Consider the following 14685-nt stretch of genomic DNA (forward strand, 5'->3'; position numbering starts at 1 on the left):
ATTCAAACAGGTTGATTAGTCTGAGTAGGAGCTTCTGACATCCGTAAATAGAGAATAAGTGAGCTAGGAAACCAACCCCTTTTCTAAGCTGTATAGTCCTGACAATGTTACTATAGAAAGAAATTTGGGATGACATTCACAGAGGTGACAGGACTTGCTACAGTTCATCCATCCAAAGTCTGGTGGCAAATAACCCCAGGTGCCTGTGATAGTAACTTGGCTTCCTTTGTGGGCATGTATTATTTTTATTAATTTTTAAATATTATTTTTATTGATTTCAGAGAGAGATAGAAATATCAATGATGAGAGAGAATCATTGATTGGCTGCCTCCTGCATGCCTCCTACTGGGGATTGAACCCACAACCTGGGACCCTTTAGTCTGAAGGCTAATGCTCTATCCACTGAGCCAAACTGGCTAGGGCAGGAATGTATTATTTTTAAGCTCTGGGAAGATTTAGAATTAACTGTAAAAATCCCTAAGAGAATCAAAATGATTAAGATTAATGCGTGTGTTAAGAATAAGTATGTATAAAAATTGATGAAATTTGAACATGGACCATGAAGTGAGTATAGTATTATATCAATGTTAAATTTCCTGATCTTGATATTAGCATTATAGTTATACTAGGGGCCCAGTGCACAAATTCATGCACCCTGAAAAGAACTGTGGGCCACGAGGCTGTGGTGGGCACAGGGGCAGGTCTCGGCCCATTCTCAGGTGAGGATTAACAAAACAAAACAACCAAAAAACTACAGGTTCACCAAAATTGTAAGTTTAATGTGTTAGATTTTTAAATAATCATTTGATTCTTGAGAAGGTTTTGTTTGCTAATGCAGATGATTGAAATAAAATATTTTAAAAATAAATCAAATTTAATGTACTTATAAAGTATTTGACGGTATTTAATTCAGTTTGAAACCAAATCAAACACTCAGGACTCTTAAAGTAATTGTTAAAAACTGCTAGAATTACAAACAGAATAATAAAACTTCCCAGCTAAACTTAAATGTATAGCCTAAGAAAGAAATAGATTTTTTAAGATATGGAATTTTAAAAATTAACTATTAATTATTTAAGTCAAGAGCATACCTCTGAACATTCTTTTCTGCATACACAAACCATGCTGGAGGATACCAAAAGACTCACATCATTGGGTGTGGCAGGGTTTTTTCCCTACAACGCTGTAAATTCCTTGCCACCTCTCTCATGGAAAGGTGGGGTTTGTGTCCCTGCCCCCTTGAATCTGGCCAGACTTGTAACTGCATCAATCAACAGAGTATGATTGCAGTGACATCATGTGTCTTGCAAGGCCAAATCATAAAGAAACCATGCAGCTCCCACCTGGTTCTTTTGGAATGCTCACCCTTGGGAATTCCAAGTTAGGCTATTCCTTCTCAGAATATAGCTGCTATGCTGAGAGGTCTGAGCCACATGGAGAGACCATATGAAGGTGCTTCTGTATATACTAGAGGACTGGTGCATGAAATTCAGGCACAGGGCGGGGAGGGGAGGCGGGGGGTGTCCCTCAGCCCGGCCTGCACCCTCTCCAATCTGGGATCCCTTTCACAATCCAGGACTGTTGGCTCCTAACAGCTCGCTTGCCTGCCTGCCTGATTTCCCCTAACCACTTCCGCCTGCCAGCCTGATCACCCACAATTGCCCTCCCCTGCCGGCCATCTTGTGGTAGCCATCTTATGGCTGTCATCTTGTGACAACGTGAGGGCGGCCATCTTGTGATGACATTGGGTGAGGGTGTTGCACCGCCTAGGCTTTTATTATATAGGATTCCCAACTGAGTCTAGCCTTCAAGTCATTCCAGCCTAGGTACCACAAATAGGTATTCTTTTTTAAATTTTTTTAAATTGATTTCACAGAGGAAGGGAGAGGGAGAGAGAGAAACATCAGCAAGAGAGAATCACTGATCAGCTGCCTCCTGCATGCCCCTTACTGGGGATCAAGCCCGAATCCCAGGCATGTTCCCTGACTGGGAATTGAACTGTGACCTCCTGGTTCATGGGATGATGTTCAACCAACTGAGCCACGCGGGCTGGGCCAAATATGTATTCTTACTGACTAAATGTTTATGTCCTCCCCCCTACCCTGAATTCAATTGAAACCTTACCCTCAACTGTGATGCTACTAGAAGTGGGGTCTTTAGAAGATAATTAGGTTTAGATAAGGTCTTGAAGGTGGAGCCCTCATAATGGGTTTAAGGTCCTTCTAAGAGGAAGAAGAGAGATCAGAACTCTCCGCGTGCTCAAAAGGTGGCTGTTAGTTACCCCTAAGGAAGGGCCCTTGTCAAGAAGAGAATCCATTGGCACCTTGATCTTGGATTTCTCAGCCTCCAGAACTGTTGTTTAAGCCCCCCAGCCTCGGGCATTTTGTCATAGCAGCTTGAGATGACTAAGACAGGAGTGAAGGAGCCTTCAGATGATTCCAGCCCCGACCACTTCAGGCACTTGAGCCATTAGAAATATCCCAGCTGAGACCCCAGACATCACGGAGCAGAGACGAGCCTGCTTGCCCTGTCAGAATTTTTGACCCATCACATCCTTGAGCGCAATGAAATGGCAGTGGTCTTATGTCACGAAGTTTTTGGGGTGGTTTGGTACGAAGCAACAGGTAACCAGATCAGAGCTTTAAAGATGGGTTCTCTGCATCAGTTTTAGATAATCTGTCATTTGTTTTCTGAGCTGATTAGATTGAAAGGTATTAAAACCTCTTGCCAGTGATTTAAAAAAAAAAAAAAAAAAGACACTAGTAGTCCATGGCATGTGGTGGCAAAACAGAAAGCAAGACTTTGAGTGACCACGCAGCAGAGACCATTTTAGTAAAATAAAAAAGTATAGTGGGGTCGGTTGGTTGCTTCTAAGTGCACTTGAGGAAAGAGATGATCAGCTGAAGCCTTTAAATTCCCACCTGAAGGTGTGGGTAAGTGACCAGAACGTTCCTATGGCTTACTTAATAAAAACCCTATCTTCTCTGGTTACATGGCTGAAGATCAAACTCAAAGTCTACTTCTACACATGGGTGAATTACAGTGCAAATTGAATTCCCAAACTTGTATGGTCTTCCATATTAAAGTTAAGGTAATGATCGGGAAGAAATGGAACCTTGAACATTAGAATAGGGACATATGTGCAGAGTCCAATGAGGCTGGGGGTTTGAAACCCCTAAATACCACTGAGCCTTCCTTACTAATAGAATCAGCCCTTCCTCCCCTGCCTAAGAAGGTTAGACTCCCCCTTGCTTGTAGAACCTGTAATGGTGTCCCCTGAAGTAAAAACCTTTCAGGGAACTGCTGACCTACCTCTATCTCTCATTGCTTCCAGATCTATAACCAGACCCAAGTTCCAGGTGGCATAATAGCCTTTCATAGATTTCTCTATCTGCTTCTCTATCCTTATTGCTTAAGGTCTAATTCTGTATTACTCATAGTGGTTCTGCTTTTCTGATCAAATCCGACTGATGCATAAGGCACAGGGAGGCAGCCAGAAAAGTTCATTTGATGAGAGAAGAATATGAAAACACACACCTAGAAATAAAAGGGGAGCATGTTATAGTTACAAACGTGTTTCATGTTACGAAGTCAATCAGGAAATGGTTCTTTCCCATGGACCCACTTACATCTTTTGGAGGAACATAGTCTGGACTGAGGTCTTTGGCTATTGAGAGTCGTAATATCCGGGGAGAAGGAGCACAGACTGGAAGAGAACCTCTTGTTAAGTAATCACTGGGGGACCTATACGCAAATGGAATGTAAAATATTAACATTAGAGGAACAATAACTGCATTTTTGATGGCTATAATCAACTTCCCACAATTATATATATTGTTTCTAATATATAAAAGATGTTCTATGGAACATCTTTTCCCATAATCATTAGTGCTCTTTCTACCAGACTGGTGTTTCTAGAATTTTTTACTTTGATCTACAGTAAGAAGTACATTTTATATTGTGATACAGTAGATGTAAATCTCTATATCTGAAACAAAATTATCATGAAACAATGCTTGTCCTAGGCAATGCATTCTGATTTATAAATTTCATTTGATTTCATTAAAAGAAAAGATGGAATTAATCTCATGATACACTGGTTGCTTAAGAGTTGCAGTTTTAACATTATTATTCATTGTAATAGTATTATGTGGATTCCTTAAGATTTCCTCTGTGTTTTCACTAAGCATTTGCTCTCCTTCCCTCACACAATTCTGACAAGCTTGCTTATCTGTTTGCAGTGCACAGAATATCAGAAAAGAGCCTGGTTAAAGACTATTCCCCCAGTAAAAAGAGAAATGACTGGAAAACTCTGAGAGGCAAATATCTCCTAAACTAAAAGCACTGTGGTCAGACTACTTCATTTAAAGAAAAACTGTGCTTCATACTCAGACAATTCCTAAGAAGTTTTCTGTATTAAAGTATTATGTTGTAGTTGGTGTTCATAATAAAGATCTCAAGCCAGTGCCAGTGAACAATGCTTACATATTGTTCAGTAGCAGAAGAATTTGCTTAGGAGAGTGGGGAGACATAAACTTTTTTTAATCTATTTTTTTATTGATTTCAGAGTGGAAGGGAAAGGGAGAGAGAGATAGAAACATCAATGATGAGAGAGAGAGAGAGAAGGGGGGGGGAATCATTGATCGGCTGCCTCCTGCATGCCCCCTCTTGGGGATCAAGCCTGCAACCCTGGCATGTGCCCTTGACTGGAATCGAACCTGGGACCATTCAGTCTGCAGGCCTACACTCTATCCACTGAGCAAAACCAGCTAGGGCCATAAACTTTTTAAAATACAGGACATTTTAACACTCAAGGAGGTTTTACTTATATGAAACATCAAACTCAGGAGTCTCAAAAAGTAGTGACAGCCCAGCCGATGTGTTCAGTGGTTGAGCATCGACCTATGAACCAAGGAGGTCCTGGTTCAATTCCCTTGCTTCCTGAAATCACATATATATATTAGAGAGGTGACCGATAAAGAAAGTATTCCTCTGGTTTATAAATGTAGATATATAACTACAAATTACATATATATTTTAACTAAATTAGCAGATTTTGTCAAATGAACTGATAAATAAGCAAACGAAGAAATTTTGTGGGAGGACTTGAGCCTCTTTTGCTGGATTCTATGAAGGAAAAAGACAAGTTGTCCATTTCAACCTCTCTAACTGCAGGAGTCTTTATTAAAACCAACATAGAGTGATCGATCGTTGTAGCCTACGCTTGAACACATTCAAGAATTGGAGTGGAGATGACAGTTGAGTTTTCCAGGTAAAACTTTCCACTACTGGATAGCTCCTCAGGAAGGTTTTCCTACACTTAGCTGACGTCTGCTACTCTGTTCTAGGATCAACAGAAAGTAATGTTACTTCCACCTCCTCTGCCTCTTTCAGGTGCTGACCTTTCACACAGAACCATCACTGCTTCCATGGTCTCTTCTCTAAGCTAAACATGTCATTTCTCCGAACTATTTTTCATATAACATAGTTTTCAGAAGCTCAACGCCTCATTTATCTCCTTCTGGACATTCTCAAATTTATTATGTTTCCTTTTTATTTTTCAATTACAGTTTTACATTCAATATTAGTTTCAGGTGTACAGCATAGTGGTTAGACAATCATATCCTTTGCAAGGTGATCCCTCTGATACTTCAAGTACCCACCTGGCACCATGCACAATTATTGCAATGTTATTGACTATACCCCCTATGCTGTATTTTACATTCCCAGGACTATTTTGTGACTACCAATTAGTACTTGTTAATCTTTTTCACCCAGCCCCCCAACCCTAAGGCATAGCATCCATAATTGGACACATATACCTAATGTGTTCTGACTACCGTAGTGCACATTAGTTCTATCACCTTCCTGTAATTATACACTGTAATATTGCACTAATGTAACCTAAAATTTTCCAACAACCACGTCACAATCTTAGCTCCCTTGTGGAAAATATCACAAAGCTGACTTCTAAAGACAGGAGAAAGTCAGCATTCAAAGCAAAAGGGGGATCATGTGCCAAGTCATAGGGGCATAAGAGAATCCCAAAGTTTAAAAAATGGCAAAAACCTATAATGCTCCACTTGTATATTTCCTTTTAATTGGCAGACAATGGTTAAGTTTAGTGTGAATTTTAGCTTTACCGTATGAGTCAGATGTAATTATTGATGAAGATCTTCTGATGACCCACAGTTGCTGAAAATATTTGATTTTGTATCCCGATCCTTTGAAACACCAAGGACCTGCATCCACTACAATAAGAACAACGTTTAACCAAGTTAGATTAGAATACAGAGGGTCTCGGGTACTCTACCTATTTATTAGCTGTGTTGTCCCGAATCTGTTGGGCTGCGACAGCCTCTGGATCCTTTTGGAAGGTCTTCTCATCAGCACAGGAAAAGGGACATCCCAGACAGAAGACCCTCTGCCGCAGTTGTAGTAATACTGAGCCCTGCACGTTATGGAGAGAAAAGAAGTGAGTGAAATAAGCATGAATTCAAATTATCGCTTGAATTCAAACATTGATACCCCCAGGTCTAGAGGAGTGGGTATGACAGTTTATTTCTTTACTGCTGAGCTATTATCGACATGGGAAGAAATTAGAAATGGTTACAGCCATCGAGTTTTCAGCCGCCTCCTAATACCCTATTCCTAGCAGAAAATGTACCACAATAAATAAATTGCATCTTTTAAATAGACCTGAATATAAACTAATTAAAAGAGAAAATTTGCTGCTTTAAAAGAAAATAATTTATTTAATATCTACATAGATAATTTAAATATTTTTACCATATCTTTAGTTAGTAGAATTGTATTGATGTTTTTTTTTGTGAAAAAAAGAACTCTGGCCCTAACCGGTTTGGCTCAGTGGATAGAGCATCGGCCTGCGGACCGAGAGGTCCCGGGTTCGATTCCAGTCAAGGGCATGTGCCTTGGTTGCGGGCACATCCCCAGTAGGAGGTGTGCAGGAGGCAGCTGATCGATGTTTCTCTCTCATCGATGTTTCTAAATCTCTATCCCTCTCCCTTCCTCTCTGTAAAAAATCAATAAAATATTTTTTTTTAAAAAAAGAACTCTGAGTTTAGAAATAAATTCTACTTGATCATGGTATGTAGATTATTTCATCATTATTAGGTTTTGTAAACTAAGATTGTTTAAATACTATTTGGGATAAATAGTAATATTGTTCTTCATCAGTGGGAAAGGAAGTGATATTGGCTACTTTGTCCCTGGTGTTAACTCAGATTGCAGTCCCACTTCTGCTTCTGTTATTTTCCAAAAAGCCTCTGCTTCGTTAACATATTCATGGTGTGGGTCTGCCCCATCTGCCCAGGCTGCCTGCTGGTTGCTACTGTAGGCCTGGGTATGTGTGTAAGCCTGTATCTCCCTCCTTTGCTTGTGACCATCCAGCCTTGAGACCTGTCCATACACACTTCTGCTTTCAGAGGGCTTCTGGCTGTCCTGCCCACGCTCCACTGCCTGGCTGCACTGACTCGGCCACCCTCACCACACGCGCAGCCAAACTCACACAGGAGGAACCTCCTGCACTTACCTGGGACTAGCCTTTGGCAGGAAATGGCAGTTCTGTTTGGGAATCAATCGGAGCTAGAGAAGGAAGGGATGGTTTTGAACAACGGGGCACTTCAGAGAGATCAGAGTCAGAAAAGGAGTGGGAGGAAGGAGTTATTAGGCAGCCAATGAGCAGCACAAAAGCAAGATGTTTTGCAGAGGAGGGCAAAGGGCAGAGGCCCAGGCAGCGGATGAGAGATACAAAAAGGAAGATGAGAGGACACCAGAGACATAACTCAATTATTCAACATTCTGGTAAGTCAAAACATTATACGATATAATACATGTCTGCAATAGCTAAATATTAGATCCTGCTCTGGAAAAGTTGTACTGTAGCATCAGATTGGAAACATAAAATCCTTAATCCTCAATAAATTTTGACTACAAGACTATTCATGGCTTTAGATAAAAGGGCTGGGTTCAGTGTTCATTTTCCTAGAGACTCCTGATAAAATAACCTGCTAACATGCAATACTAACCTGTTAGGTACATATCTGAAGGAAACCTTCTTGGGCTTGGCAAGGCTCTCGAGTCTTTTGGTCAGCTGACTCTTCAAAGCACTATGGCTAATAGGGCGAATAGGATCTTGATTTCCCCAAGACAGCTTTCTGTTAAAAAGCAGAAAAATAAAATGGAAAGAAATTCACTGTTAATGACATCTTAGGCTGCCTCTCTATTGGTGTTACTTCAGTTTAAGAATTACCCCAGGCATCAGAAGTGGATAAACTACTCATGTCAGTTGAAATAAAAAGAAAATCAGACTGTTTTATCTGCTGTCTTAAAATGTAGTGACCAAAAATGAACCGATCAGAGGTAGACAGTTCTGTGTCTGCCATAATGTAATTAACACTGCAACTTATAGTCAGGTTGACGTAAAATGGTCATGCCACTTCTCTACACTGTGCTCTCACTTTGGGTGATGAACTGTACCAGGTGTAAAAAAAAATAAGAGTAATGCCCGGCTGGCATGGCTCAGTGATTGAACATCATCGACCTATGAACCAGGAGGTCACGGTTCAATTCCCGATCAGGGCACATGCTCAGGTTGCCTGCACGATCCCCAGTGTGGGGTGTGCAGGAGGCACCATTGCCAGAGTGATCTTCCTCAACTCCAATCTGACCAAGTCATCCTCTTGTTTGAGATACCTCAAAGGTTTCCATTTGCTTTAGAATAAAGCCCCAGCTCCTTACAGTGGTTTACATGGCCCTCCACAATTTTGACAAGGAGCACCTTCTCCTCCAGCCTATATATTTTTCCAGCAGAGAGATCGTGTCTTAATCTTTTGGAGATTTCCCCTTGCATAGTTTAGTGCTGCACACCGTAGATGCTCAATCCTGGTTTGATGAGTGAACAAATGGTGAAACCTGGAAACTCACCTAATGGTGATGTGAAACAGAGTAGAGAGGAGAGAATGATATTGGGGAGATAAGAGGCTAAAGCAGAAGCTTGTGAACTCGGTTGGTGGAAGTGGTGAGGGACCTCTCTGGACCCTCTTTTATAAGGGCACTGGTCCCATTCATGAGGACTCCACCCTCATGATTTAATCACCTTTCAAATGCTCTCACCTCCAAATACCATCACATTGGGGATTAGATTTCAAAATATGAATTTTGAGAGGACATAAACATTCAGTCAATAGCTGAATGCTCTGATAAAAGAACTTGTATTCAAAAAATACAAAAGAACTCTTAAAATTCAGCAATAGAAAACAAACATCCCAATTAAAAAGTGGGCAAGCCCTGGTCAATGTGGCTCAGTTGGTTGAGCGTCATCCTATGCACCCAGAAGGTGCTGGTTCAATTCTCAGTCAGGGCACATGCCCAGGTTGCAGGATCCCCAGTAGGGGGTGTGCATTGTGCATGAGGCAGCCAGTAGATATTTCTCTCTCACATCAATGCTTCTCTCTCTCTCTCTCTCTCTCCCTCTCCCTTCCTCTCTCTATAAAAGAAGAATCAATAAAAACATATTTTTTAAAAAGTGGGTAAAATATATGAACAGACACTTTACCAAAGAAGATATAAAGATGGCAAATAAACATATGAAGTATGTTAACAACTCATTATGAATTGCAAATAAAACAACGAGATGTTATTACACACCTATTAGAAGGGCTAAAATACAAGAGACTAACAACACCAAATACTGGTGAAGGTATGGAGGGACGGGGATTCTCATTAATTGCTGGAGGACATGGCACAGACATATTGGAAGAAAGTTTGGCAGTTTCTTCTGAAGCTGAAGATATTCTTACCATATGACCCAGTAGTTGCACTCCTAGGTATTTAGCTAAAAGAGTTGAAAACATATATATACAAAAAACCTGCACACAAATGTTTATAGCAGCTTCATTCATAATTGCCAAAAATTGGAAGCAACCAATATGTCCTTCAATAGATGAATGGATATGTTTTGGTACATCAAAGCAATGGACTATTAGCACTAAAAATAAATATCAAGGCATAAAAAGCCATGGAGGAACTTTAAATGCCTATTGCTAAGTGAAAGAAGCCAGTCAGAAAAGGTTACACACTGTTTGGTTATAATTATAACATTCTGGAAAAGGCAAAACTATACATACAGGAAACAAGATCAGTGTTTGCCAGGGGTTTGGAGAGGGGAGAGAGAATGAAAGAAATGAATAGATGGAGCACAGGTAATTCTTAGAGCAGTGAAACTATTCTGCATAATACTGCAATGGTGGGTACATGACAATATGCACTTGTCAAAACCCATAGAACTGTACAACTTAAAAGTGAACCCTAACGTTATTAGTTAATGATAATGTCAGCATTTGTTTATCAGTTGTAACAAATGTACCACACTAATGCAAGATGTTAATAATAGTGGAAACTAGAGGAGTGGGTGGTAATATAGAAACTCTCCCTGTGCTTTTGCTCAATTTTCCTGTAAACCTAAAAGTAATTTTAAAATAAAGTCTATTAATTTTGTCAAAAGCAATACGAGCTCAGAAAAAAAAGGAGGGGTGGAAGTCAGGCTTTCTTCAGAGTCAGCGAAGGAAAGGGAGAGTCATGTGGCCAAGGATGGAAAGACAGTGGGTTCAGCCTGTTGGGGACCCAGAGAACAGGTGTGCTCTGGACAAAGGCGTAGAGACAGCAGGACCAGCTGTTAGAGCAGCAACCTGGAGGATGGGCACAAGAGTTTCAAAGGCATATGGAGTAGCACCCACGGATGGTGGTTCTCAAGCCTGTTTGCCTACGAGAATTACCTGGGAGCTCAGTCCCGACACCTACGCTGCACCCCAGTCCAAGCAAGTCTGGGACCCAAACATCAATTCACCTTTTTTATTTTTTTTAAGTTTTGTTTTGCTTTATTTCTCTAGGAAATAGCAGAAATAACAATAATGATAGCAGCTCAAGATATTGAAATATCATTCCTTGGTCATTTGAAAAGTATCATTTCACCAAGTTATGTAGATCTTCCAAATATTTACACATTTCATTATACAATATCAAACAATCATATTGGTTAATATCACCACCACCCACAATGTTGTATGTGTTGTGAGGTTATTTTTATCATTACTTTTCTATTGTAAGAATATGCCACAAATTCTTGGTCTTTTCACTTATTGAAGGACATTTGAGTTTTTTTTTTTATATATGTTTTTTTAATTGATTTTCTACAGAGAGGAAGGGAGAGGGATAGAGAGTTAGAAACATCGATCAGCCGCCTCCTGCACGCTCCCCACTGGGGATGTGCCCGCAACCAAGGCACATGCCCTTGACCGGAATCGAACCCGGGACCCTTGAGTCCGCAGGCCGACGCTCTATTCACTGAGCCAAACCGGTTCTGGCATTTGAGTTGTTTTGAGATTGATGCTATTATGAAGTGGCTGTGACCATTCATGTAGAAGTCTGTGCAGATATATATATATTCGTCCCTCTAGTAATCACATCTCTCCAAAACTTTTTATTTTCAGTCTTTTTTATTTTAGCCATTGTAGTTCATGTGAAATGTTATGATTGTGCTGATTTGCATTTCCTGAGTAACTAATAATATTGACCATCTTTTCATGTGCTTGTTGGCTATTGGCCTATCTCCTTTTGTCTGAGTCTTTTGTCTACAGGTGATTCTAATGTGCAGATAAGTCTGAAAACCACTGATTTAGGGGGTTTGCCTTCCATATGTTGACTCAATTGAGATAATAGTATGGGTCCAATGGATCCAATTGAAAATAGAGGTGGATGCACCTAGGATGCGGGGTTCTTGGGCAGGTAAGAAAACTCTTTAATGTAAGGAATACATCATCAGAAGCAAAACTATATAATATTTCCTTACCTATCTGGGGTTCCCCACTGTCTTTTAGGCTTAGAAAGTTCTTGGAGTCTCTTCCTAGAAAAAGAACTAACAAATACCAGCTGATTAATTCAAAGAGAATTCAAATTAATAAATATGGTTACATTAGATGACTTCTACTCAAACCCCATCTGAGGGAGAGAACAAAACAATGTCCTATTTGTTGTAATTTTTAAAAATATTTTTTTATTGATTTTAGAGAGAGGAAGGGAGAGGGCTAGAGAGATAGAAACATTGATAAGAGAAAAACATCAACATCAATCAGCTGCCTCCTGCATGCCTCCTACTGGGGATTGAGCCCCAAACCCAGGCATGTGCTCCAACCGGGAATCAAATCATGACTTCCTGGTTCATGGGTGATGCTCAACCACTGAGCCACACTGGTCAGGCCTATTTAATGTAATTTGAATAATGCTAAAGAGCTCAAAGTATTTAAAAATATTGTGGACCCAAATTTCTCACTTATAGAATTATTAATAATATAGTACATAATGAGACAAAGATAATAAATACGTAAAAAAACCAAGAGTATACTGTCTCCAAAGGGCCCCAGGTAAAATAATTGCACACTTGTTAATGGGAAAAAGCCTCAATTCACATATTAAAGTAATTTGTAAATGGCTTTAGGGTATTGGATTCTGAAGAGATTGTGCAGATAAATTTCAGATTGATTGTCTGACTTTGGGAAAACTATGAAATAGGCAAAATATACTTTTGGTACCACTTCTCCCCCTCCCCTTCTTCCCTATGCAGCTGCCTTGGACCTTCCTGATTGTTCTGAATTTACCTATAGAAGAGATAGTTTATGTTCCCCAAACATCCATGTGTTCCTGTACATTTCCCAGCCTCCCTTGCAGCTTAGAGCCATGTGCCTAGTTATGTCTTACTTCAGCACAAGTGTTCAGTATCACTTCCAGAGCAATGTATTTAAGAAGTAGAATGCCTCCTCCATTTCTCTCTTTCCCTGTTGCAATGACCCTGGAAGCCACATATTCTAGATGGCATATCTATCAGCCAGCTCACAGTGGATTGTGACCTGAGGGAGAAATAAACTCTTACTGCATTGTCATTGAGAGTTTTGTGGCTTATTTGTTACTGCAGCATTGCCTATATACTATGCAGACTAATACATCACCTATGTTACTGTAGTTCATATTATAATTATTTATGTACTTGCTTGTAGTTTAAAGGGCCCAATATATAACAACGCTTTATTGCCTTCCACAATTAGGAACTAACTAAAAAGCATGCCCTCTTTTTTATTTTTATTTTTTAAATATGTTTTGGTTTGACTTTAGAGAGAGAAGAAGGGAGAGGGGAAGAGAGAAACATCAATCAACTGCCTCCTGCATACACCCTACTGGAGATCAAGCCTGCAACCAGGGCATGTGCCCTGACCAGGAATTGAACTGGTGACGTCTTGGTGCATGGAACAACATTCAACTAACTGAACCACACTGGGCAGGCAGGATATGGCCTTCTTAATTAAATGGTTATTGATGCATCATGGAGTATCTTTAAGAAAGTGGGAGGAGGCAAAGAGAGATTAATAGGAACCCTCATGATTGCACATTCACAAAACTGGGCCATACACCCTGAAGATCAAGCTAAAATTCTTCAAATTACCTATTTCCATGTTACTCTCTGTTTATTTCACTTGCATTGTCCCTCAGCCTTTATTAATGACTTATTTGCCCCTTAACACTTTGCCTTAGCAGTACTAGGAGCATACTGTAAGTAAGGATTCCATGCACACAGCCAGGCCACAGTATTAACAAAGGACCATTTCCCCTGAGGCCAGTGTGGTGGTGATAGCATCAATCAATCTTGGGGAAAAGGAAAACTTGGTCCAACAATTATTTTCATCTAAGAGGTTATTATTCCAGTACCAACACTGGGATTCTAGGGTTTATTATCCTAATATATAAAAACCCAGGGTCCATAACAACCAACTGAAGGCTCCACCTAACACCGGAAGTCAGTCTTGCAGTCAGTGCTGGGTTGCCGAGGGGGCTATGGATCAGGCCCGGAGAGAGAGGCAGGGTCTGATCCGCAGCCTCCATGGCAGGTGTTGATCAGCCATTGCCTCTCTCTTTCTCTCCAGGCTTCGCCAGCAGATGCACCTCTGTTTCTCTCCGGGCCTCCATAGGAGCTGCTGATCAGCCCCACCTCTCTGATCAGGCCTGGAGATATGCCCAGAGATGCTGACTGGCATAGAAACTGACCAATCTGAACCAAATCTGGATGAACTGTGAGGAGCCAATGGCTGCCTAGGAGGCGGAGTTTTTGACGCTGACTGGCATAGAAACTGACCAATCAGAACCAAATTGGCTGGCAGGGGAGGGCAGTTGGAGGCGAGATCAGGCCTGCAGGGGAGGACAGTTAGTGGTGATCAGGCAGGCAGGCAGAGAGGTTAGTGGTGATCAGGCAGGCAGGCAGAGGGGTTAGGGGCAATCAGGCAAGCAGGCAGAGGCAGTTAGGGGTAATCAGGCAGGTGGACAGGTGAGCAGTTAGGTGCCAGTAGTCCCAGATTGCGAGAGGGATGTCCGACTGCTGGCTTAGGGATCAGGTCTAAACCAGCAGTCAGACATCCCCCAAGGGATCCCTGATTGGAGAGGGTGCAGGCTGGGCTGAGGGAACCTCCCCTGCATCTGTGCACAAATTTCGTGCACCAGGCCACTTGTCTTAAAATAAAGTGCCAACTTTCTTATTCCTGAGAAAGTTACTAAGTCCTCTGAGCTTTAGTTCATTCATTCAATAAACTAAAGGCCCAGTGCACGAATTTGTGCACCAGTGGG

The 14685-nt window shown here is 41.0% G+C and overlaps 1 protein-coding gene across 1 annotated transcript in view; it reads right to left on the reverse strand.

Annotated features, from left to right (window-relative positions):
* SPMAP2L (sperm microtubule associated protein 2 like) overlaps window positions 1-14685 on the reverse strand; it is a 55382-nt gene that overhangs the window by 7384 nt on the left and 33313 nt on the right. Inside the window, exons 3-6 of the mRNA XM_070410301.1 lie at window positions 11870-11935; window positions 8049-8177; window positions 6314-6451; window positions 3630-3744 (exon numbers count right to left, since the gene is read on the reverse strand). Of these exons, the coding sequence (XP_070266402.1) occupies window positions 3630-3744; window positions 6314-6451; window positions 8049-8177; window positions 11870-11935 (448 nt within the window). The remainder of the gene's footprint in view (window positions 1-3629; window positions 3745-6313; window positions 6452-8048; window positions 8178-11869; window positions 11936-14685) is intronic.

The sequence above is a fragment of the Myotis yumanensis genome, unplaced genomic scaffold, assembly GCF_028538775.1.
Source record: "Myotis yumanensis isolate MYYU_CA2020_CCGP unplaced genomic scaffold, mMyoYum1.0.hap1 SCAF_1, whole genome shotgun sequence".
NCBI classification, from domain to species: domain Eukaryota; kingdom Metazoa; phylum Chordata; class Mammalia; order Chiroptera; family Vespertilionidae; genus Myotis; species Myotis yumanensis.